The sequence below is a fragment of the Lissotriton vulgaris genome, chromosome 11, assembly GCF_964263255.1.
Source record: "Lissotriton vulgaris chromosome 11, aLisVul1.2, whole genome shotgun sequence".
NCBI lineage: Eukaryota > Metazoa > Chordata > Amphibia > Caudata > Salamandridae > Lissotriton > Lissotriton vulgaris.
Genome location: NC_141699.1, coordinates 607,014,325 through 607,040,750, shown reverse-complemented (window position 1 = coordinate 607,040,750; position 26,426 = coordinate 607,014,325). Strand labels below are relative to the sequence as shown.

At 44.6% G+C, this 26,426-nt stretch overlaps 1 protein-coding gene across 1 annotated transcript in view; it reads left to right on the top strand.

The window, feature by feature from the left end:
• The first annotated feature begins 206 nt into the window (after window positions 1–206).
• The window catches only part of XRN1 (5'-3' exoribonuclease 1), a 1,308,150-nt gene continuing 1,281,930 nt past the window's right edge, over window positions 207–26,426 (top strand). The window contains exon 1 of the mRNA XM_086943712.1: window positions 207–395. Within this exon, the coding sequence (XP_086799838.1) occupies window positions 321–395 (75 nt within the window). The 5' untranslated portion in view covers window positions 207–320. The remainder of the gene's footprint in view (window positions 396–26,426) is intronic.

Below are 26,426 nucleotides of genomic sequence, written 5' to 3'. Positions count from 1 at the left end.
AGTTTAATTAACATACTTATTCTAAATCAACCTACTTTTATTTGATTTGAAAAGAAAATAACCGGATCTGTGTGGTCATGTTTTTAATGACATTTTACAACTGGAGACCATGTGAAGATGGCCGCCACATTTGCCAAGCCTGTGTCCTTCGTCTACGTCAAATAATGACATTTCACCGTCAGTCGCTCTGAAAGCCGTGTTTGTACGAACTTGTCATCAGCGCCGCGCCGGAAGCGGCAGTGTTCTGTGTTTGCTTTCGGGCAACAGCGGCTTTAGTAGGGCCTGGAGTCATCTGAAAGGGAGAGTGAGACGCCGACACCATGGGAGTCCCAAAGTTCTATCGTTGGATCTCAGAGAGGTACCCATGTCTGAGCGAGGTGGTGAAGGAGCACCAGGTAACAATGAGAGTGGCAGCTTTGGAAACACTGTTCGCTCAAATTATTATTTTATTTCCGTATACTAATTCAACTACTACTAATCCTTTTTGAATTCCGGAGTAGCGTGCTACTCCCCTAAAAACGCTACAACGCCTTGTCAGAGTAGTAAGCGCTAGATAAATGTAGTTACAATTACTCTCTTACACTGGCAGAGTCCCTGGCTTTGGGTACTAGCATGTCATTTACTTTCTCCTACCTAGAGCGTCTGTTGTCTCTTTTCGCTACCTCTCTTAGACTGGAAGAGTGTGTCTTGTGGTCTTCGGGGGGCATTATTTGCTCACCTTTTTGACTGCGTTGGGACTTTGCTATTTGTGTACAATACAGACGCCAACACAGATCGAGCATTATGTTTGTTCGATGTAGTTGGTGCATATTTAAAAGTTCGATCAGCAACTTGCCCACGTCTAAAACCTTCCACGTTGCTACAGGTTTCGTATTGGATATACATCTTAATGTCTACTTATTTGTAGTTGGCACTGCACCTTTTCGTCTTCGCCGGACATTCAGGACGTGTCCTCCTCTTTTCCCCTCCCTGAGCTGCGATTAATCTCCTGGATCTGATAAGGATTTATTTACTTTGGGACTGGAATTCCCCCGGCATTGACATGGGACGCACTCCCTTTGGATCTGACAGGCGACTATGTCATGTCCCCTGTAAACCTGGCAGGAGACGCCCCTTATGACTTGGCAGGAGTTACCCATTTTCTGGTTACGATCCTTACTACAAGTTGGTGAGCGCCCCCTTCCCCCAAGACAGACACTTTGTTGCTACCATTTCATTTACCTAAGAAAAGAAAACGTGATCATTCTCCATTCACTCAAGATGCACATAAGCACCACCTACTCAGAAGACAATGTTTGTCACTATCCCACTTGGACACATCGACACCATGACCTTAATGCCTTTAGCGGCTGTATAATGATCGTTGATGGAAGAAGGAATCTAAGTGATATAATAACTGGCAAGTAATTTAAACTTTATCATACGAACTCCTTCCAGCCATTAGTGGGTTAGAAAAACCGCCGAGGTTAAGGTTACCAGACCAGTTACACAGTTCTCCAGTTAAGGATTATTGTTATCAATTGTTTTAACTGATTTGGATCTAGTGAACTGTAAACAAGAAATAAGTCCCAGAATGTATTAAGCCGTCAAAATGAATACATGGTGTAGACATGGAGCTATATGGTAACCTTAGCTGACATGTCCTACCAGTCCACAATAGAACCCATGTTCCAGAAACTCGCACAGGTACTAATGTAAATACATGATTCTTGCAGTAATATTAAGGTAAATATAATATTAGAAGCAATCAAATTATGTTGGTCACGGTCACATCTCTCCCGCACATGCAGTGTGTTCAATCCCACCTCAGGAAAGGAATGGTCTGTAAAATAGTATGACATAAGTCTATTGTTCAAAATTAACAGGTGACACTACTTGTCGACGAAGCTCGGATCAACAGCCAATCCGCAAAAACACTGAGGCTTGAGCAACTTGTTTGCCTTTTGAGAGTTGGATGTTGAGCCAGTGCCTAAAACGCAAACCAGAGACGTGACATTTTAACATTGTTAATCCTTACTTTTGTCTTGTGCAGCAAAATTGTTCTAAACGGTATGAAATTACAGTAATTAATATCACACCTTTCAGTGTCTCAGTAATATCTGCATTTACTCATGCATCCAGGAAAGTCTGTTGGTTTTCTAACTGTAATTTGGTACATTGTTCCATTTGTTTCCGGCTTTGTCTTTCGTCTAGATTTGGATTCATGTTTTTGAAATTTTTATAAGATAGCCAAGGAGCTGGTACAAACCAGCAGTTGCTGTACAGCACAGCCAAAATGAACACATCACAGAATAAAACACTTTTCTGGTGTCAAACAGTGAATTTAGTTCAGTTTTGCATTCGGAAGGTGTGGAGCAATGAGCGTTACATCCAACCTATTTCAATAAGGAGCTGACACGAGAGCCCAGTACTTTATTAGTCTGGCCATGTGGCAGTTGACCCAGCAACTATTACTACTTCATGGTGGGTTTAGAGTAAGAAAGAACAAATATCTGTCTTAATCCTCAAATTTTGCTATTACTTTGGTGGAGTTCTTCACCATCAGTGCTACATACGCAACTTTGTGTCACCAAATGTTCATAGGCGGCATGTCTGGGGGCAACCACTATTTGTAAACCATCATTTACACTGTTACTAATATTCTTATTTTAGTGACTAAGGTCTCAATCTTCTAATACAAAAAAGGGTCGACCAAGTCTTCCCTTGTGGGCTTTGGTGACTGAGGTAGGTAAATGGGCCAACAAGGGGTTCACTTGAAAACAATGTTACTATGGCATTTGTCAATATTTAGTGATGCCTGTGAGTGACATCTTAAGTAAATTGATTATTCTTTGATATATAGAACATGGTTTAAAGAGAGAAAGTCAGTCTCATAGGCAACATTATCGAGACCATCGTCAGGACTGTGTTGTTTATATGAAGATGAGACACCCTATGAGGTGCCAGAGGCAGACAGCTTAGGGTGAACGGGAACGGATTGTTCACTATATTTGAATGTCCAGCAAACATTCTACAGTGAATGACAAAAAACTTGGTCAGCAAATCGATAAATCCAAATTCGGACAGAGAAGTTTCTGCAGGCCTCTGTGTCTCAGCCTTAAGAGAAAACAAATGCTGTAGACAATGCAGGTCTAATATCATTCTATTTAGATCGATTGCTGGACATCCAGGTCCCTCTACTGGATTTACTGAACATTCTGTTCCCATACACCGTGGGCTATTATCTACCTCTAGCCTCATAGGGGGTCTATCATCTTCATAAAAATAACATAGTCCTGATCCTGGTCTTATGGATGTTTGCCAAGTGAGACCGAAACTTCGGCGCACAAATCATCTTCCGTCTGGATAATTTATAACATGTTAAGTTTTGTTTCTTCAAAAGACAAACATTCTCTGTTATATGTATGAAAGTGGATACATAGTACGTTGGCATATGTCAAAAAGCCTTTAGGAAACTTAAATTACATTTTAATTGACACTGTAAATATACTAAGATATTATTTGTTTAAAACCCTTGTACATTTTCCATATTTGTTTTTTTATACAATACAAACTTGAAAACGTATACACCTGCCTATGAGATTGACTTCTCTCTTCAAACCATGTTCTATATATCAAAAATAATCAATTTACTTGAGCTGTCACTCCCAGGCATCACTAATAATGCCCATTGCCATAGCAACATTGTTTTAAAGTGAATCCCTTGTTGGCACATTTACCTACCTCGTAGGTCTCAGGCTTGGCATCTAGTAGCACCAGTAATGGATCTTTTGGCAATTTTATACCCATGTTTGCTTAAATTTGCATTAAAATCAAATTGCAGTTTTTCAGGCAGACCAGCATACATGAATGAGTTGCTCTAGCATCTGTCGGTTATGCTCAGATTATTCTGGTGGGGTCTGTGGGGCCATTGGGTCACATACCATATTTTCCTTGTTTTTAACTCTTGTCACTTTTTTTGAAGGTGCTAAATGCTTTGTCACATATCTTATATTGTTTGTCTTTGTATTGTTTCCACATCTGCATTTTCTCAGTAGACCACTTGCCTGCTCTCCTCTACTGGTTAAATTGTATTTTGTTCCCTCCAGCTTCAAGATGTTCGACGTAGTGAATATTGCATTTTGAAAGTAACAAATCTAATTCTGCTGTGGGTTGTTTCTTTCTAATTCCACGTATAAGTTTGACACATGATTTGAGAATTTGTGTACCGTGCTTCATGTAACATTTTCATAGTTGTCTTCCACCTTTTCTGTACAGTATTACCTGAGGCTGTGTGTGAACTGATCTTACTGTCTTGTGGTTTTTGCATATCTGGTACACACTCTAATTCGCTCAGTTAAATTATTTATTACTATGGCTAGAACACATTAGTGCAGGTCTTGAAAAATCATACAAATGTTACTAGACCTGCAGGTTTAGTAACTTGAATAATCTAGTCGACCTAACTGTAATGTACTTAACCCATGAACGGGTTTCAAATTGTGTGATCTTAGGCAAATATTCTATTTTATAGAGCTGCCTTTTTCTTCATTATCTCATATAAGAGCACCATGAAATATAAGAGTTCAGCAGTTATGACGTACAAAAAACGTTTTAATTATTTTGATTTATTGGACTAAAATTTGCTGCATGTTTGATAAGAATCGAGCCCACGTTTAGGGTACACAAGACTCCTGACTTGCCTCTTAGTTCACTAATGGAATTGTCAATAGGGCAGAGGCCGGAATATTTATCAGTTCATGTTTGAAAACTTACTTTAAATAAACCTATTACTAAAGCATGATGTGGTATTGCACTGTCATTTAGACAACACATTTTCCATTGAAATGTCCACAAACTTTCCTAGTAACATGCAGTTTTACTGATAAAACTATATAGCTTAAAAACAATGTTTGTAAATAGGGTTTTAGCAAAATATTCATAATTTGCACATCACCAAGTAAAGTGTTCTGATTTGTTTTCATGCAATCCATTTTTTTTTCAAAACACAAATACAAAAATGTGCCTTAATAGTTACTGAAATATATTTAGAATTTTTTGTACAGTTCATTTATCAGCCATTTCATTGCTGTTAGAAAAAAAGGCTGACATCTCACAGCCTTCCATTTTACACACTCGAGGCAGCATGACTGTCGTACAGTTCACTTTACAAAATTCTATAACTTCACAGTAAGAGAAAGAAACTTAAATGTTGGAAGATAAACTGACTTTTGACCTGAAGGCAGAGCGAATTTGACAAGAGTAAAACAAGGTTTAAAGGCAATTTTATTGCTCATTCACTTTGCGAGGGAAAAGAAAATCTGTTATTTGTCACGTAGGCCCTAAAAATAGCTTGCCCTGATATAATCTGGCTCACCGTAGCGAGGGGGTGAGTAGCTTACTCATGGACATGTAGCGGCTAAATAGAGTTTTACGATTTCTGATTTTTGAAATTTTGTGTAAAAGAAGGTTGACGGGATGATTAATGGGTAGTTGCATTTGGTAGTGAGGTTTTAAAAGAAACATGGTCTCCTTTGTAATTTTGTTTTGGGAAATTACAGATCAGTCCTTGGCACCTTCAGTCGAAACACCCCCCCCCCCTCAAAATGTTTAATAAAAAGAAAAACAAAAAAAAACACACACCCAAAATATTTTTGGAGTTCCCCAAAACTTGCAAAGTAGCTTCACCTTCGTGTTTCGCTTCATGATGTTAGGCTACATTTATAGTATTGCTGAGGATAACCTACTCACTTATTCCACTCTTTCTCTGCCTTAAGTGCACTGCGTATGTCGATAACGTGTATCCCATGCTTTCTGTGCCACAGTATTTGAGCTGCTTATCACACCATCGCAACTTCGTCAGCACGCATGCCCTCGCCTCCACGGATTACATCCTCCTCTGAGACCTGAACTTCCACCTAGAACAATAACAACACCAACTCCACCACCCTGACCGACAACCTCGCCAACCTCGGACTCAGACAGCTCGTCACTGTGCCCACCCACTCTGCCAGCCACACGCTTGACCCCATCTTCTCCGCAAGGCCCCACGTCTCCTTCAACCACACGACCGAACTCCACTGGACCGACCATCGCTGCATCCACTTCACCTTCCAGAAACCCACCATGCATCACCACACCCAACAGGTCCCCCGACGCAGCTGGAGCAAAATCACCGAAGACCAGCTAAACACCGCCCTCGCCCGCCGAACCCACCGACCCAGACACCACCGCCAGCAACCTCCGGCATTGGATCGATGACTGCGCCAACACTCTTGCCCCGTTCAAGAAACCCTCCAACAGACACACCACCAAGAATGCCAGCTGGTTCACTGCAGAACTCCAGACCTCCAAACAAACCTGCCGAAAACTAGAGAAGAAATGGCACCGCGGACATACACCAGAGAACCAAGAAGCCCACAAGACCGATATATGCCAACACCATCACCTCATCAGAGCCGCCAAAAGGACCTCCTTCAAGGACCGCCTCAACAACAACGCACACAACAGCAAAGAACTCTTCAACATCGTGAAGGAACTCTCCAACACCAACGACATCCCACCATCGCAAGACCTGTGCAACTCCCTTGCCACCTTCTTCCACCACAAGATCGCCGACATCCACAACAGCTTCGACAACCTGACCACCCTAACAACCAACGACACCTCAGACCCCATGGCCACCACCCACAGCGACCTCTGCTCACCTGGACCCACATCAACGACGACGACACATCAAGATCGTGAACACCACCTACTCCGGCTCCCCGTCAGACCCATGCTGACACCACATCTTCAACAAAGCCAGCGCCACCATCACACCCCATCTCTGCAAGGCCATCAACTTCAGTCTCCTTCGACACGGTCTGCCACCTCACCCTACACAAACGCCTCCACAACACAGGGATCCGAGACAAGGCTCTGGAATGGACCACCTCCTTCCTCTCCGGCAGAACCCAGAACGTCCGCCTCCCCCCTTTCCGCTCCGAGGCCTCCAAGATCATCTGCGGCGTACCCCAAGGATCATCCCTCAGCCCAACACTGTTCAACATCTACATGGCCCCGCTCGACCACGTCGCCAGACTGCACGACCTCAACATCGTCTCCTACGCCAACGACACACAGCGGAACCTCTCCCTCACTAAGGACCCCCTCACCAGCCAAAACCAACATCCATGAAGGAATGAAAGCCGTCGCCAAATGGATGAAGAACAGCCGTCTGAAGCTGAACTCTGACAAGACGGAGGTCCTCATCCTCTGCTCCATCCCCTCAGCCTGGGACGACTCCTGGTGGCCGACCGCCCTGGGAGCAACACCAACACCCACCGACCATGCACGTAACCTGGGTTCATCCTCGACTCAACACTCTCCATGACCAAGCAAGTCAACACTGTCTCATTCTCCTACTTTAACACCCTCCGCATGCTCCGGAAGATCTACAGGAGGATCCCAACCGACTCAAGAAGAACGGTCACCCAGGCCCGCGTCAGCAGCAGGCTGGTCTACGGAAACGCCCTTTACGCGGGAGCCCCAGCCAAACTGCTGAAGCGACTGCAACGCATACAGAACTCCTCTGCCCGCCTGATCCTCGACATCCCTCTATACAGCCACATCACACCCCACCTGATAGACCTGCACTGGCTGCCTGTCAACAAGAGGATCCCCTTCAAACTCCTCACCCACGCTCACAAGGCACTCCACGACACTCTACCAGCGCTTACCTCAACAGACTCCCCTTCTACACCCCGAACTGCCAGCTCCGCTCCGCCGACCGCGCCTTTGCTACCGTCCCTCGCATCCGAAGAGCGACCGCCGGCGGCAGATCATTCTCCTACCTCGCTGCCAAGACCTGGAACACCCTCCCCATCCTCATATGGCAGACCCAAGACCTACTTACCTTCAGGAGACTACTCAAGCCCTGGTTCTTCGAGCAGTAGCCGCACCCCCCCCACCCCTCCACCCCAGCGCCTTGAGACCCTCACGGGTAAGTAGTGCGCTTTATACATTTCTTGATTGATTGATTGATTGATGAGATCTGATGGAACCCGGACCTAGTCTAGGTTTGCTTGTGTTCCCATCTAACATGCTCCTGGTTTGGCAGTTAGGGCTGGACTTTTCCTATTAGAGCAGGATCATGTCTCATTTAGATATGGCTGTTCCTTGTTAAGAGTGGCATATAGAAGGGAAAAATAATTAACTGGAAATCAGCTTGAATGATGGCCAGTGGCTGAGGCATTTGCAAGAATTCCACTCAACACCTTTGTGTTTTCACCCTCTTCTTCACACAGTTTCCTCTTGTTGCAAAGTCCCTCATAATTTTTTTCCAAAACAATTTTTATTATTATACAAAACAAACATAGGGCATACAGAAATCATAGTGTGCATACGTAGAGAGCGGCGAATAGAGGATTCATGTACAGTAACACATGGGAGGAAGCGTTACACTTATGTCAATCAGGCATACCCTGCGCCCCGCAACAAACCTCCATCCCACTTCATCTCACTCCGAGTCACTTTCACTATCCAGCATCGGCGGTTCACATAAATATCCCCTGTATTCATTCCACGCACCCCAAAGCCTAACCCATTTCCGTGGACATTTTCGGTTCAGGTATACTGCCCTTTTAGCCAACATTGCAAAGTCGAGGTCAGAACACCAATCCTTGACTGCCGGTGCCACAGGAGATCCCCAAAATCTGGCAATGTTTCTTTTAGCATACATTATGCCTAGCGTCATCCAATCCTGTGCGGAGTGAGTGAGATCATTGGGTTCCCAAATGTTTAATAGGCAACACCGTGGTTCCGAACTACTGAGTCCTTCACCACTTGTGAAATAGTCTTCATAACCTTAGCCCAATAGTCGGCAACCTGAGGGCATTCCCAGATGGTGTGAAAGAACGTCCCTTCCTCCCCGCACCCTCCTAGACAGTATGTATGTGTGGCTCTTTCAATCGCGTGCAGGTTAACCCTAGTGTAGTATACACGGTGCAGAATTTCTAATTGTACAAGTCTACGTCTGGATGGTATAGCAACCTCCCGGGGGGAGGAGAGCACAGTCTGCCAATCAGACTCATCAAACACTCCCACCTCCTTAGTCCAGGTGTCCTTCAGTTTCAGAGTTGGGTCCGGTAGGTTATCAATGAGTTTATGATAGACTAATGAGGTCACTTTTTTGGGCATGTGCTCTGTTAGAAGCCTATCTTCTAATGGGGTAGATTCAGGTATTTCGTCACCAGGCTGGATATGTGACCCCAAGGCGTGATGAATTTGCAGATATCTAAACCTTTCTGTGGGCGCCAGGTCATATTGCTCCATGAGTTGTTCAAATGTTAAGATGGCACCTCGCTTCCAGAGGTCTCCCACCGTGGAAATACCGATCAGATCCCATGCCCGAAGCCCTTACTGTTGCATAATCGACCCAATTGACGCGACGACCAAAGTGGCGTCATTTGCGTAAGTGTGTCTTTACACTTAAGACAGGCCAGGGCCACATACCATAAATTAACTGTGTGGGCCGTAGGGCCAAGCAAGGCTGCGACGCCTCTTTTATCTTAGAGTGCAGCTAACGCACCACCGTCACCTAGATCATACCTGTCCGCTTTAAACGCTGGCTCGGTCTGAGGAGTGTGCAGCCACTGGTTTATGATCTTCAACTGGGCCGCCCAGTAGTATAGCTGAATATCAGGGAGAGTAATTCCTCCGTCATACCAGCCCCTAACTAATTTATGTCGGGAAATGCGCGCTGGTTTGTCTCCCCAAAGGGGACCCGAGACCAATGCGTCAATTGACCTGAAATATTTTGGAGGCACAGGAAATGGGGTATTCTCAAGGATGTAAAGCAGCCGAGGCAAAGTCAACATTTTATATAAAGCGGCTTTCCCAGAAGGGTCAAGGGCAAGGTATGCCAGTGTTGTACATCAATACGAAAACTCTCAAGAGGGGGCGCCAAATTATGACGGAAAAAGGCCTCTTGACTAGGTGTCACCCAGATCCCCAGATATTTAAAGGGCTCTTCGGTGATCACCGATGGACAGTCCGCCGGGATTTGCGGTGGGGGGCCCTTGAGGACGAATAAAACAGACTTGGACCAGTTAATAGTATACCCGAGACCCGCCCAAAAATTTCACAAATGTTAAGGAGTACTATAATCGAGCGTCTGGGTAAGGTCAAATATAAAAGGATATCATCTGCATATAGCGATATACGGTCCTCCCATGGCACGGTCCAGCTTAGCCCCTTAATCATGCGGTCCCACCGGATCCTAGCTGCCAGCGGTTCTAGGATCAAAGCAAAAAGCAAGGGTGATAGAGGGCACCCTTGACGTGTGCCGCGACCGAGCGGAAAGTTTCTAGAAATATGGCCATTAGCCACTACCTGTGCCAGCGGTTTAGTATAAAGTAATTTCACCCATGCACAAAATTTGGGTCCGAAGCCAAGATGCCGGAGGACCACAAATAAATATGGCCATTCAACCATGTGGAATCCCATTCGGGCATCCAGGGATAGAAAAACCGCAGGCTCTGGAAGACTCGGTATCTGCCCCATCACCGCATGGACCCGTCGTAAATTAAGAGCAGTGTTTCTATTCGGCATGAACCCAGATTGGTCCGGGTGAATTAGCGTTTCCAGATGCGGAGTTCGCCGGTGGGCAATCATTTTTGCTAAGATCTTGGCTTCCGTGTTAAGTAAGGAGATTGGGCGGTATGACGTACACTCGTCCGGGGGTTTGCCAGGTTTTGGTATTGCAATTATTGTAGCTATCCGTTGATCCTGCGGTATTTCCCCCTTACTCAGACTATCTAAGAACATCGCTAAAAGGTGTGGAACTGTTGGATCAGATACGCGCTTATATAATTCAATAGGGATCCCGTTGGGTCCCGAAGCCTTACCCGACTGCAGGGACTGAATTGCAGCAAGGACTTCGTCTTTTGTGAAGTCGGATTCTAAAAGCAAGGCCTCGTCCTCTGATAGGGATGGCATTTTTATGTCTTTGGTGTAGGTTTGAGCCTCTTCCCTTGTCCAGTGCGAGTTGGAGGTATAGACTTGTTCATAATAGTCCGCTAAGGTGTCAACAATGTCCACTGGGGTGGTGACTACTACGCCCGCCGGGGTGTGGAGTTGTGCTATTGTCCTCTGGGCCCTTTCCTTCTTATCCAGCCAAGCCAAAAGTTTCCCTGCCTTATCTCCAACTTCATAAGTAGTGTGTTGCGTGTGTTGGAGCCGCAGTCTGACTTGTTCCCGTTGGTGCTCAGTAAGCTCGCATTGTTTGAGGCGTAGCTGCTGAGCTATCTCTACAGTGGGGTCAGTCTTGTGCTGCGACTGCAGCACGGCCAGTTCAGCCTCAATCGCATCTAGGTCACCTCTCGCTGCCCGCCTGTGACCCGTTATCGAGGCTATAGCTTGCCCCCCTCAGCACGGTCTTGTACGCCTCCCACAGGACACCTGGTGATTGTACGGAGTCTGCATTATCTTGGAAGTAGTGCTTTGTGACTGCAATAAGTTCCTTTCGAATTTTGGGGTTCTGTAAATAGCCTGGGGAAATTGGGAAAATTTGTTTCCGAGCTTTAATGTGAGAAGTATAGGTCATGGAGACCGGTGAGTGATCGGAGATGCCCCGTGGTCTTATCGCTGTCTCCGTCAAATGAGGAAGGCTATCAGCGGAGAGAAAAAAATAATCAATACGGGAGAGACTCACTATTGTGAACCCCTGAATAAAAAGTGTACCCACGGTCCCAAGGATGTTTGTATCTCCACCCGTCCTAAGGCCCAGTGCATCCAAAAAGCCAGTCAACCGGGACCTACCCGTCCCCAGCGTCCTGCATGGTTGGCGTCCAGCGCATCATTCAAAACTGCATTGAAGTTGCCTCCTATAATGAGTTCCCCCTCCGGCAGGTTCAATAGGACTGCGCTAAGGGCGGGAAGTGTCACAGAGTGAAGGGCCGGGGGAATGTATACTGACACTGTATTAAATCTCTTTCCCTCCCATTGACCTGAGATTGCAGCAAATTGTCCCTGCGTGTCCCTCCAAACCTGTTGGACAATTAGGGGGAATCGTTTGCGTACTAATATGCAAATTCCTTTGGAGCCTGTTGAACTCTGAATGCGCTACCATTGTGTACCCCCAACGGTCCATAGCTTTACATGCCGAGCCCACCAGATGCGTTTCTTGGAGCAGTGCTACGGCTGGTGCCGTGCGACGTATATATTGTAACACCAATCCCTGTTTAATTTTATCCCCCAGCCCATGCACATTCCAGGTAAGTAAGGTCATAGGGGACACCTGGGCCAACAAGGGGACGCTAACATCTGCGGCGTTGCATATCGAATCTGTTTCTTCCATCAAAATTAAGACCGCTTTGTAAACCAATCTCATCAGTACGCACCCTATCAGTCATAGCAGTTAAATGCAGCCCAAAACTCAAGAACCCCTCACACAGCCTCGCCACTGTTTTCATGGTCTTTACATTTTCATAGCAAACAAAACAACCTTCCCTCCACCCCCAAGAACTCTCCCCTCACTCCTGTCCACCCCCCTCCCTGCTCCCCTGCCTGTGGATGTAGAACTACCCACCCCCGATGTGGCAGAGTGCCTGTACCCCCCCAACCATGCTAAAGACGCAGAGGGGAAGTGGGCCCCCATCCAATGGCAGTCTATAATGTCAACAATAAGTTACAGCCTTCATTCTAGGAGAGAACCCTATAGAGCATCATGACATGTCTAAATAATTGGCGAATCAGGCACGTTATAAACCCAGAGTCTTTGAACCTTAGTACATCCGTAAGTTCACATTGTCGCTGGCCCCCCATCCCCTTCCCATTACTTGCGTATGTCATCATTGTCGGGTCCTTCAATAGATCAAGGGTATACCTTATTCCTGCTCATTCAGGCCACTTGACCCCGCCTCGCCCTCCATCTCCGTCACTTCCTGCCCACTACCGTCCCTCCGTTCTGTATTGCCTCGGCGATTGCCGTTCCTGCCTCTGACTTTCGTCCAGCCCTCCATCCAGTCCCAGGCCGCTTCTGGCGAGTCAAAAAACCCTGGTTTACCGTCCCATTCCACTCTCAATTTTGCCGGAAAATGCATTGCGTACTTAATGTCCCTGCTGCATAGTGCCTGCTTAACTGCTGGGAAACTTCTTCTCTATGCCTGGACCCTTGATGTGAAGTCGGGGAAGAAGGATACCTCGTAGTTGTCAATCTTAAGCGGGGGCCTGTTCTGGAGGCTTGTAAAATACTATCTCTGTCCCGAAAGTTGAAAACTCTGGCAATCAAGGGTCGCGGCGGAGCTCCAGGCCTGGGCCGTTCACCTGGCACCCTATGGGCTCGTTCTCTAGAGAAATAAGTGGGGAGCGCCTTGGGTTTTAGGTGTTTTGTAATTAACTCCTCTACATAAAGGTCTGCGGCCGGCCCTTCTGTTTTTTCTGGAACACCAAGGATTCTTATATTATTCCGGCGGGCCCTCCCTTCATAGTCGTCCAGCTTCAGCGCCATTCTAACCTGCTTTTTCTCCATTTCTGACATTTGACGTTGAAGCTCAGAGGTATCATCCCGTAGTGCTGTCGTCACTATTTTGAGCTCCTTCACTTTTTCATTCATCTGCTTAAAGTCAGCTCTGAGCAAGGAAACCTCCACCGAGACGGAGTCCATGGATGTGCGCATTCCCCCTATGGCCGCCAAAACGTCATGCAGCGGCGGTTCCGGATATGAGGGCGACCACGTCTCCGAGCCTCCCTTATCTGTTCTCGGCGAGTCGCTTTTGTCTCCACCTTTGGTCCATGCAAATTTGGACAGTTTTTTCTGAGCATTACTTCTTGAACCTCGGCCCCCGGTCGCCATTTTCTGTGTCGTTGTGGAAAGTACACCGGGGGTGTGGATGTAATCGGTAGCGTCAACACTCTCTTATCCGCCACTAGGTCACGCAGTCTTTATGAGGCCCAGGTTTCTATTCCGCCACATCGCTGGGGAAACCTCTGCTTGTCCTGCAGAGCAGTCTTAGTTCTACAGATGCAGCATTATGGGGCCAGACAATGCCCGCCTGTAGTAACTGTTCTCCCAGAGTGCCCTCCACACAGTGCACCACTCTACGCAGGCACCACAATCCGGGCCTCTGTCCTCCGTCAGGTTCCGCGGGCCAGTACTCCACGCAGGGGTCAATATGACCGGTGAGGTTGCCTCTAGTTAGCGCTGGTGCAAAGAGATATGGCCGGCAATGCCCCGGTTACGTAGAGTCATATCGGGGGGGGAAATGGAGATCTATTCACGCCCTCTATGCGCCCACCGAGTTCTTTCACTTTTTACAGGATCTCACATTCCGATGTGAATCAGGCCCCTCACCTCCAAGTATTAGTGCATTAGGGAGATTATTCAACAAAGGGTATGTGCAGTAGGCCGCTATACTGCGGTAGTGAATAGGTGGGTTTTCCTACCTCGTGTAAGGTGTCTCGACTAGGCCCAAAAGCCCGGGCTCCAGGCGCTGCTATTTCTTGATGCTTCCTCGACTTTGGGGAGTATAGGCAGCGAGTCGGCCCACTGGCATCCGTCCTGCAGGTTCCTACAATCGTACCGCTTTCATCCGAGGGGCCGAGATTGCGCCACAGCCCCCCTTGTGCGCTGCCACTGCTCCGTTACTGGCCTCTGGCAGCTGTTAGGCCTCAGAGCCGGGCCCTCGATTTTCGCCCGCCCCCAGGCCGACACCCTCACTTGTCCGGAGACACAAGGTGGAGGAGGCCAGCCCCCCACACGATGAAGCGCTGGTCGCCCCCTCCGTCGCACCGCTGTATTCAGCCGATCAGGGCCGCAGGGGGCATTCAACAAGTGGCGCCGCGAGGGGCAATCTACGGCGCGGTTCCTCTTCAGCACGCCGGCATCTTCCCTTCTCGGCTCCCGGAGCCACCCGGGTGCCTGAATGTCACCTCGGGGTATATCGGTCCCGCAGAGACCACTCCGCAACTACCACCTAGGTGCCAGCTAGGTATTAATTTGCAACAAAGAAGGTAACCCACACTTCAAATTATATTACACCATTCTGTTTTGGGTGAACAGATAAACAAAACTTAATATGTTTATCAAGGCGATTATTTGCGCCGTTTTTATTTTTCAAATTTTGTAGAAAAAATGTTTGTGTGTACAGAGAAATCACACTGCCATTTACGTAGTAACCAACCAAGTTTAGCTACACAAATCATAAATTTACAAACATAAACAATATGAAAACAGTGCATAAAAAGTTTTTTTTGTATACAACACAGTGAACATATATCATGAACGTGGGGAGGGAAAGATGTCAAATTGTTTTTTCAAAAACATCAACAAACGCAATTAAGCAAACATTTTTCAAACCATAAAGCAATTATTGCCCAAGGAGCAGCCTTTAAATGAATCTGCATGAAAACAAAATAACCTCTCGGAAACAATGTTTGTAAGGTTATAGATTCCCAAGTATTTTAACGTATTTCCAAACTTAGGACGTAATCCTGTTCGCCTACGCGTTTCGAGTTTGCAGGGTATCTTCACAAACTCTTCAGGGCCAAATGAATTCTTTCCCCTGTTTCTCAACCTATTAGTGAAAACACAAATAATTGTGGACACTCATTATAAATTGCTCTCCTCAGCCCACTCATACCTTCTCCTATGTACAACTTAAAAGTAGGGGAACGTACCTCAGGGGACTTGAGGTAAGATCGGTTTGTCCAGAGTAAAAAAAAACAGGATTTTTTCAAGTCTGTGCGTTTTCTAAAAAGACACAAGTGGTTGTGTCTGAAAATGTGCTATTTGAGATTATTAGCCAGCTCATTATGCCAGTAGAAGTAACCAAACAATTCCTACCTGGATACGTGACTCAGGAGGAATCAAGTGGATTCTTCAATTCTGTGGTCAGTGTTTGGCGTTAATTCACTTCTCAAACTTTTTTGTTGAGGGAGGGTCCTGCGGCGGACCGGTTCCCCTTTACTGATCCTTATCTTTATCTGCAAGTGAGAAAAGAAGGACCGAGCGCCCTTGTTTAGAAACGCACCCGTTTGGTAGTCTATGGGTTGCGCGGCTCGTCTTGTGACAGCACGTACCTGCTAGTGTGTCAGCATGTTCCACTTCCTCATTCCATCAGTTAGAGTGAACGGCATACAGCTCCAACAGTCTCTCTAAGAGGCTCGCTGTTATGTAGCCAATCACGGGAGGACAATTTTGAAAACCATTCGTGGTGCAGTGTGGGACCTGTAGTTGAATTACCTCTGAGTGAACTTCAAAGTCTAGAAATTTCACTCATTGAGTTAAGGCCCGTGTTGATGGTGTCAAAGCGGAGTATCAGGTACGCCTCTTTGCGCAAAAGTGCCTGCTCTATATTGGGCGATCTATGTTGTGGATCTAATCCAGACAAGACCGTCCATTTGAAGTCCGTTTCTTTGTGGCTGGCAGCTAGAAAGTGCTCCACCATTGGGGCATTCTGCACTTTTTTCTTTAGTCTCGAGCGGTGTTGCGTTATTCTGACATTTACTTGTTGACAAGTTTTACCTATGTACAGTTTGTTGCACGCGCACAAAATCCCGTAGATTACGTTTTTACTCTTACAGTTTGTATGTAAACTGTGTCTCCATTTGATGCCATTATGGCAGAATTCATCTCCCTCTACAACATTATAGCAGGCCACACAAGTACCACATTTATGGTGGCCTGTCACAGGTTTCAGATTCCATTTGGATCTGAGGTCACTCTTTGGTTTGTGTAGAGAGCTATCAGCTCTGATGATTTGTTGTCCGACGCTTGGATTTTTCCTCATTGCAAAAATGGGTTTTTGCAAAGGGAATTCCATCCCCTCCAGTAAATGCCAATTGCGTAAGATGATTTGGCGAAACTTGTTCGTGTGCGCCCCATAGGTAGTCACACAGACCAGTTTTTCCAATTCCTTTTTCTCCTTGATTTTAAGTAACTCTTCTCTGGGAGTGTATCGTGCTCTTTTCTTAGAATGTTTTAGGAGTTTGTGGGGATATCCCCTTTTGGTTAGTTCTTGGCAGAAGTTGTCCGCATGAGTATCAAACTCCTCCAAGTTCAGAGCAATTGCGCCCGATTCGCAATAGTTGGCCATAAGGGAGGTTCTGTTTTAAACACTGTGGATGGGCACTCTTGTAGTGTAAAATGGTGTTTTTGTCTGTTGCCTTTTTGAACAGAGTAGTGGTTAACCTATTTCCCTGAGTGCAGACGGCCACATCAAGAAACGTCATTTTTTGATTACTGTGGTTGATAGAAAATTTAATATCGGGGTGTCTCGAGTTTAGCCATTCGTGGAAGGCTATGAGCTCCGTCTGGCTCCCCTGCCACAGGAGCCAGACATCGTCAATATACCTCAACCATTGTATGATGTTTGTGCTGTAGGGGTTGTCTTTATGAATGAACTTTTCCTCGTATTGGGACATGTACAACACAGCCATTTCTGGTGCGTATGGACATCCCATGGCTGTACCTTTGATTTGGATGAAGAATTCATTCTCAAATTTAAAATAGTTGTTTTTTTACCTAGTGATGTGGGCCAGAGCTAAGACAAAGGCAGTTGGGACTCTATGTGGTCTTGCGCGTTGTTCTAAATACAATTCCATCACCTCAAGAGCCTCATCTTGAGGAATTTGAGTATATAATGAAGTGACGTCTAACGTCACCATCAATTGCGTGTCAGAGTCGAAGGTCATGTCCTGGATTTTATTGATGAAGTCAATAGTGTCTCTCAAATACGATTTGACTTCAGGCAAGAAAGGCTTCAAGAAGAAATCTATATACTTTGACGCAGGCTCCAGGGCTGAGTCACAGCCGGAGACGATTGGTCTCCCCGGTGGTGTTGTGCTGTTTTTGTGAACCTTCGGTAAGAAGTAAAGGACTGGTGTTCTGGGAGACTTTTTGTTTAGGAATTCGTACTCCTTTGGACCAAGGAATCCATTCTCTAGTGCCTCGGTGGTGATTCGGGCAATTTTTTCTTGGATTTCTATTACTGGGTCATCTTTGACCACTCGGTACCACTCTTGGTTATCCACGTGGGTCCTTCCTTCTGAGAGATACATGGGGCGAGGCCAAACCACCACTGCACCGCCCTTATCAGCCTGTTTAATTATGATCGATGGATCTGATTTCAAATCTTTTATAGCCTTGAGCTGACCCTTACTGATATTGTGACGAATGTATGTTTTGCTCTTCTCCAATTTCGTTAAAGATGACAAGACAGCCTGTTCAAAAGCATACACCTGTTTAGGTATATTTGTAGTGGGCAGGAATTTCGATTTAACTCTGAGACCTGTGGTTTCGCTACTTGTGGTGGCCTCTGCATTAGCGAAATAGGTTTTTAGTCTAATCTTACGACAAAAGTCCAGCGCCTCAAGTTTGAGTTTGGTGAAATCAGTTTGTCGGTTAGGTACAAATTTTAAACCCAAGTTTAGGATGGTACTCTCGTCTGCAGTGAGGGTTCTGTCTGAGAGGTTGATTATTGTGGATGTGTCTAACTCTTGTAATACCTGTTCCTTGTTCGCATTTCCCATGGTTCTTTGAAGCGGACGTTTTGCTGTCCGCCCCTTGCTAAAAAAGGTTGATTTGAGCCCTTTTTGTTTTGTGGACCTTGGTTAGAATCACTAGAAGACCCTGACGACGAGGTCGAAGAAAAAGTGGTGAATCTTGACCTCGACCTTCCCTGGTATGAGTTTAAGGCTCGTTTAGAGTCAATAGTAGTGTAATAATCCTCTTTCAGGAATGGGTAAACTTGTTCTATTTTGAACGACTTAGAGTCTTTTTCAAATTGAGCAGTTTTGGTGGTAATGGTAGTATCTTTAAAAGTTTGGATTTCTTTTTCAATTTTTTCCAACAAATTTTTGGCCTCTAGTTCAGTTTTATTGTCAGCGATTGCTTTTATGAGTTCCTCGATTTCTTTCTCTTCCTCACTGCATAAACGTTGGGCGGTCTCTATTGTATGGACCATGAGGTCCCTGCTACACTTGGTGTTAATATAGCTAAAACCTTTTTTATACTCAGTGTCTTCTACAAAGATCACTGGTATGTTTTTCACTTGTAGGCCCCAAGGTATTGTGCCGGCCTGCAAATGTTGTAGAAGGAAATATCCGTGTAATTCTGTCCTTATATGTTTCTTCTGGAGACGAGTTAGTTTCTCTGCTTCATTCTGATGCTTCGCAGAAGTACTCAGAGAAAGACCTGAAAAGGGTTTGGAGGCAATTAAATTTTTTATGTGGCTTTCTGAAAATGACAATGTTTCATTCTCTGACATATTTTAACTAGGAAGGTGTCCTTGTTAAGGAATTAATCTATTCAACAATGTTCAAGAGACACGAATTGTCTCAGTCCTTACTCGCTCGGGTGACAACTCGCCCTAAACTATGTAACAAAAAGGAGTTTGGCCCATGCGGACAGAATTGCCTCCAAACCCTTCTCAGGTCTTTCTCTGAGTACTTCTGCGAAACATCAGAATGAAGCAGAGAAACTAACTCGTCTCCAGAAGAAACATATAAGGACAGAATTACACGGATATTTCCTTCTACAACATTTGCAGGCCGGCACAATACCTTGGGGCCTACAAGTGAAAAACATACCAGTGATCTTTGTAGAAGACACTGAGTATAAAAAAGGTTTTAGCTATATTAACACCAAGTGTAGCAGGGACCTCATGGTCCATACAATAGAGACCGCCCAACGTTTATGCAGTGAGGAAGAGAAAGAAATCGAGGAACTCATAAAAGCAATCGCTGACAATAAAACTGAACTAGAGGCCAAAAATTTGTTGGAAAAAATTGAAAAAGAAATCCAAACTTTTAAAGATACTACCATTACCACCAAAACTGCTCAATTTGAAAAAGACTCTAAGTCGTTCAAAATAGAACAAGTTTACCCATTCCTGAAAGAGGATTATTACACTACTATTGACTCTAAACGAGCCTTAAACTCATACCAGGGAAGGTCGAGGTCAAGATTCACCACTTTTTCTTCGACCTCGTCGTCAGGGTCTTCTAGTGATTCTAACCAAGGTCCACAAAACAAAAAGGGCTCAAATCAACCTTTTTTAGCAAGGGGCGGACAGCAAAACGTCCGCTTCAAAGAACCATGGGAAATGCGAACAAGGAACAGGTATTACAAGAGTTAGACACATCCACAATAATCAACCTCTCAGACAGAACCCTCACTGCAGACGAGAGTACCATCCTAAACTTGGGTTTAAAATTTGTACCTAACCGACAAACTGATTTCACCAAACTCAAACTTGAGGCGCTGGACTTTTGTCGTAGGATTAGACTAAAAACCTATTTCGCTAATGCAGAGGCCACCACAAGTAGCGAAACCACAGGTCTCAGAGTTAAATCGAAATTCCTGCCCACTACAAATATACCTAAACAGGTGTATGCTTTTGAACAGGCTGTCTTGTCATCTTTAACGAAATTGGAGAAGAGCAAAACATACATTTGTCACAATATCAGTAAGGGTCAGCTCAAGGCTATAAAAGATTTGAAATCAGATCCATCGATCATAATTAAACAGGCTGATAAGGGCGGTGCAGTGGTGGTTTGGCCTCGCCCCATGTATCTCTCAGAAGGAAGGACCCACGTGGATTACCAAGAGTGGTACCGAGTGGTCAAAGATGACCCAGTAATAGAAATCCAAGAAAAAATTGCCTGAATCACCACCGAGGCACTAGAGAATGGATTCCTTGGTCCAAAGGAGTACGAATTCCTAAACAAAAAGTCTCCCAGAACACCAGTCCTTTACTTCTTACCGAAGGTTCACAAAAACAGCACAACACCACCGGGGAGACCAATCGTCTCCGGCTGTGACTCAGCCCTGGAGCCTGCGTCAAAGTATATAGATTTCTTCTTGAAGCCTTTCTTGCCTGAAGTCAAATCGTATTTGAGAGACACTATTGACTTCATCAATAAAATCCAGGACATGACCTTCGACTCTGACACGCAATTGATGGTGACGTTAGACGTCACTTCATTATATACTCAAATTCCTCAAGATGAGGCTCTTGAGGTGATGGAATTGTATTTAGAACAACGCGCAAGACCACATAGAGTCCCAACTGCCTTTGTCTTAGCTCTGGCCCACATCACTAGGTAAAAAAACAACTATTTTAAATTTGAGAATGAATTCTTCATCCAAATCAAAGGTACAGCCATGGGATGTCCATACGCACCAGAAATGGCTGTGTTGTACATGTCCCAATACGAGGAAAAGTTCATTCATAAAGACAACCCCTACAGCACAAACATCATACAATGGTTGAGGTATATTGACGATGTCTGGCTCCTGTGGCAGGGGAGCCAGACGGAGCTCATAGCCTTCCACGAATGGCTAAACTCGAGACACCCCGATATTAAATTTTCTATCAACCACAGTAATCAAAAAATGACGTTTCTTGATGTGGCCGTCTGCACTCAGGGAAATAGGTTAACCACTACTCTGTTCAAAAAGGCAACAGACAAAAACACCATTTTACACTACAAGAGTGCCCATCCACAGTGTTTAAAACAGAACCTCCCTTATGGCCAACTATTGCGAATCAGGCGCAATTGCTCTGAACTTGAGGAGTTTGATACTCATGCGGACAACTTCTGCCAAGAACTAACCAAAAGGGGATATCCCCACAAACTCCTAAAACATTCTAAGAAAAGAGCACAATATACTCCCAGAGAAGAGTTACTTAAAATCAAGGAGAAAAAGGAATTGGAAAAACTGGTCTGTGTGACTACCTATGGGGCGCACACGAACAAGTTTCGCCAAATCATCTTACGCAATTGGCATTTACTGGAGGGGATGGAATTCCCTTTGCAAAAACCCATTTTTGCAATGAGGAAAAATCCAAGCGTCGGACAACAAATCATCAGAGCTGATAGCTCTCTACACAAACCAAAGAGTGACCTCAGATCCAAATGGAATCTGAAACCTGTGACAGGCCACCATAAATGTGGTACTTGTGTGGCCTGCTATAATGTTGTAGAGGGAGATGAATTCTGCCATAATGGCATCAAATGGAGACACAGTTTACATACAAACTGTAAGAGTAAAAACGTAATCTACGGGATTTTGTGCGCGTGCAACAAACTGTACATAGGTAAAACTTGTCAACAAGTAAATGTCAGAATAACGCAACACCGCTCGAGACTAAAGAAAAAAGTGCAGAATGCCCCAATGGTGGAGCACTTTCTAGCTGCCAGCCACAAAGAAACGGACTTCAAATGGACGGTCTTGTCTGGATTAGATCCACAACATAGATCGCCCAATATAGAGCAGGCACTTTTGCGCAAAGAGGCGTACCTGATACTCCGCTTTGACACCATCAACACGGGCCTTAACTCAATGAGTGAAATTTCTAGACTTTGAAGTTCACTCAGAGGTAATTCAACTACAGGTCCCACACTGCACCACGAATGGTTTTCAAAATTGTCCTCCCGTGATTGGCTACATAACAGCGAGCCTCTTAGAGAGACTGTTGGAGCTGTATGCCGTTCACTCTAACTGATGGAATGAGGAAGTGGAACATGCTGACACACTAGCAGGTACGTGCTGTCACAAGACGAGCCGCGCAACCCATAGACTACCAAACGGGTGCGTTTCTAAACAAGGGCGCTCGGTCCTTCTTTTCTCACTTGCAGATAAAGATAAGGATCAGTAAAGGGGAACCGGTCCGCCGCAGGACCCTCCCTCAACAAAAAAGTTTGAGAAGTGAATTAACGCCAAACACTGACCACAGAATTGAAGAATCCACTTGATTCCTCCTGAGTCACGTATCCAGGTAGGAATTGTTTGGTTACTTCTACTGGCATAATGAGCTGGCTAATAATCTCAAATAGCACATTTTCAGACACAACCACTTGTGTCTTTTTAGAAAACGCACAGACTTGAAAAAATCCTGTTTTTTTTACTCTGGACAAACCGATCTTACCTCAAGTCCCCTGAGGTACGTTCCCCTACTTTTAAGTTGTACATAGGAGAAGGTATGAGTGGGCTGAGGAGAGCAATTTATAATGAGTGTCCACAATTATTTGTGTTTTCACTAATAGGTTGAGAAACAGGGGAAAGAATTCATTTGGCCCTGAAGAGTTTGTGAAGATACCCTGCAAACTCGAAACGCGTAGGCGAACAGGATTACGTCCTAAGTTTGGAAATACGTTAAAATACTTGGGAATCTATAACCTTACAAACATTGTTTCCGAGAGGTTATTTTGTTTTCATGCAGATTCATTTAAAGGCTGCTCCTTGGGCAATAATTGCTTTATGGTTTGAAAAATGTTTGCTTAATTGCGTTTGTTGATGTTTTTGAAAAAACAATTTGACATCTTTCCCTCCCCACGTTCATGATATATGTTCACTGTGTTGTATACAAAAAAAACTTTTTATGCACTGTTTTCATATTGTTTATGTTTGTAAATTTATGATTTGTGTAGCTAAACTTGGTTGGTTACTACGTAAATGGCAGTGTGATTTCTCTGTACACACAAACATTTTTTCTACAAAATTTGAAAAATAAAAACGGCGCAAATAATCGCCTTGATAAACATATTAAGTTTTGTTTATCTGTTCACCCAAAACAGAATGGTGTAATATAATTTGAAGTGTGGGTTACCTTCTTTGTTGCAAAGTATATTGGGCCCTTACCCCACTTCTGTCCGCATGGGCCAAACTCCTTTTTGTTACATAGCTAGGTATTAAGGCACTCTGGCACAAATTGCTCCGGGTCTACAGGCTGTTTCAGGATTAGTTTGCCATGGATGAGGCAGAGCTCGCTCAAGCAGCAGCCATCACTCTCGGCTGCTAGCCGCGCCCCCCATTTTTTCCTTTTTAAGGAGAGACAGTACATGAGTCCCCACATTTCTTTGGTCTCCTTCTTTTGGGTGATTACACTCTCTTTGGGTCTTGTAGTCTAAGTATACAGCTCCCCTAGACAGCCCCACCTTCTCAGCTTGTCTCTGCCGACATCAGTTTGTTGCCCCCATTGTAGACCTGTAGTAGTAAACAGAACCAATCCTTGAATGCCAAGGGATATGAATCATTCTCTAACCGGTTCTAGTCTTTTGACGGACTTTTTATCAGCCACAGATCTGTAAGCAGGGTCCTATAATATTCAGGCAGTATTTTAAAGGTCCTGCTTTTCAGCCAGAGGAAGTACTCACCCTACCGTCACAGCTCAGGCAATCTGCTGCTTTTTGTTAGTAGGTCTTCTTTCTTTGATAACCACTTGCTGATTTGCATTGTGTTTAAGTCCAATCACTTCCCTATAATAAATGTCTGCTTTATTTCAACAGTTCACCTGAAGGTGAGGGAGAATGGTGGAAAGGAACCCTGATATCTATCTCTGTGTAGTCATGTGCATGTGTAGACATGTGATTGTGCTCTTGCATGTTGTGGGAGTTCTCTCACACATGCTGGGTTATGAAGAATACCTGGGCAAATCCCTCATGGCACATACAGGCATACCTGGAGCGCATTGTAGTACGGACCAACATACAATGAGTCTGAAGGAACTTGGTGGAATTGTCAGGCATTATACCTGGTGAAGTGATGCAATTGAATGGTCTATATATTTACTTAATATGATAGAATTGTATTACTGAATACATTTTTTTTCACAGAACAGAAGCTAGTCTCTGGGGCCCTAGTTAGTGTGTTTTCAGAAAATGAGTAGAGAGCAAAGAGCGATTATTAAATATTACTTAGTAGCTCCTGTTTTCAGATAAAAAAGCAGGGCGCAACTTGGACTAATGCTGTGCCCTTATAATTTATTTTAAACCTGTTGGAAATTTATTTTGCCCCTTACTTTTTTGTCTTTCTACTCATTTTGTTTTCATTAGAGTGTAGCATTGGAATGCAGCTTTGTCTTTTTTTTAAAAATCAGAAACAAATTATAACCTCCTTTGTAACATTGGTTATTTATTAACAAATCCCTGTGAGGAGATTTTCTCTAAGTCTGACAGTGAGTCTGGAAAGGCAAGGTGAGGGAACATAACCATACACCATCATTTTGCAAAGTTGGCGGACTTGTTAAATCCTGGGTCTTTTGAAGCTTCCACTCAGCAACCCCTAATATCCACACCCAGACACAAGTAAAACAATTACATTATGTTCCCTAATCGCATCGCATTGCAACAGACATTTCCCGTTATGCATTTTTCGTAATCATTTTTTAAGTAGGCTGAAAATAAGTTATGTTGAAAAATGACACCCTTTCTGTAATTTATAGCTAAGCATGATATTTACTGTCCCTCTGCATGTGTTATAAGGCAAAAGAGCTGTCTAATAGCTGCAAGCCATTCATGTGCGCATCCACTTCTATTGGGATGCATATTCCCCACGTAAATTCTTCACAGCACCATCTCCCCATCTATTTCTCTGATTCGATCATACTGTTATAAGGTCTGGGGAGACTTAAAACATCTTGCCTTCTTAAAACGGTTCCCATGGCCATATCATTGGAGAAGTCTCAATCTTCAAAGAAACCTTTTTCTTCCTACATTAGGCTTCTTCTCATATGTCTGATTTCCTGTATCTAGATGGCCTTCTAATGTACTGGTTTAAAAAAATGGTCTACTTAGGCGTTGCCAGAACCATAAAACCAGTTTTGATCTTGAAAAAACCCCGATAATTTATGAGAATGATTTCAGTTTGTCAGACATTGAGCACATTACTAAATTGTGCCTAAGTTCCCATGTGAATGTTAGTTTTGAGCATTTAGGCCATTCATGCATCCAGACCATGTAGAGCCAACACTGTCCTCCATTTCTTCTGCAAATCAGAGCTCCATTGGCAAGTGTATACCTATGTATGTAAATCTTGATCAGCATTTCAAGGAGCATGACAGTTTGTACCTTACAGCAATACCTATTACTAGAATAGAAAAATAGGCTTTGGCTGGTACGTTGATAGTAGGTTACAGCACATCAGCTGTCGAAACACAACACCACATTCACCAATAGCAGAAGTAACAATTTACCAACTTGCATTATTAGAAGTCTTCCTTACCCCGCCCCGCATAGCTTTTAATCATCTATTGATCGATACACTAAGGAGTACTTTCAATCGCATCCACAGGTCTTTTACATTTAAAACTAAGTGCAGCCAATTATCTTCCCAAATACTCTCCACCCTCTATTCAACAACTCTGCTATTTAGCATTACTTTAACAGTGAGTTCTGGATTGGTCACCTTTCACACCTTCCAGGGGTTCCAACAGCGCTTGCGTCATAACGCCCTATGAAAGCAGATTTTCTACCACCCTCTCCTCTGGGTGGGTTCTTCCCATATGTGCCTCCTCTGCCCCATTCCAACAGGTCTTTCTGCCATTTCCTTAGCAAAGGGGTTCCAGTACTGTGAATTGTCTACTTAACTTTTCTTTGGATTGTCAAGGAGCAGGCCCAACACAGACTGTTTAATCGTTTGAGGTATATCTCACCCTGTCACATGTTTGATTTGGGTTAAA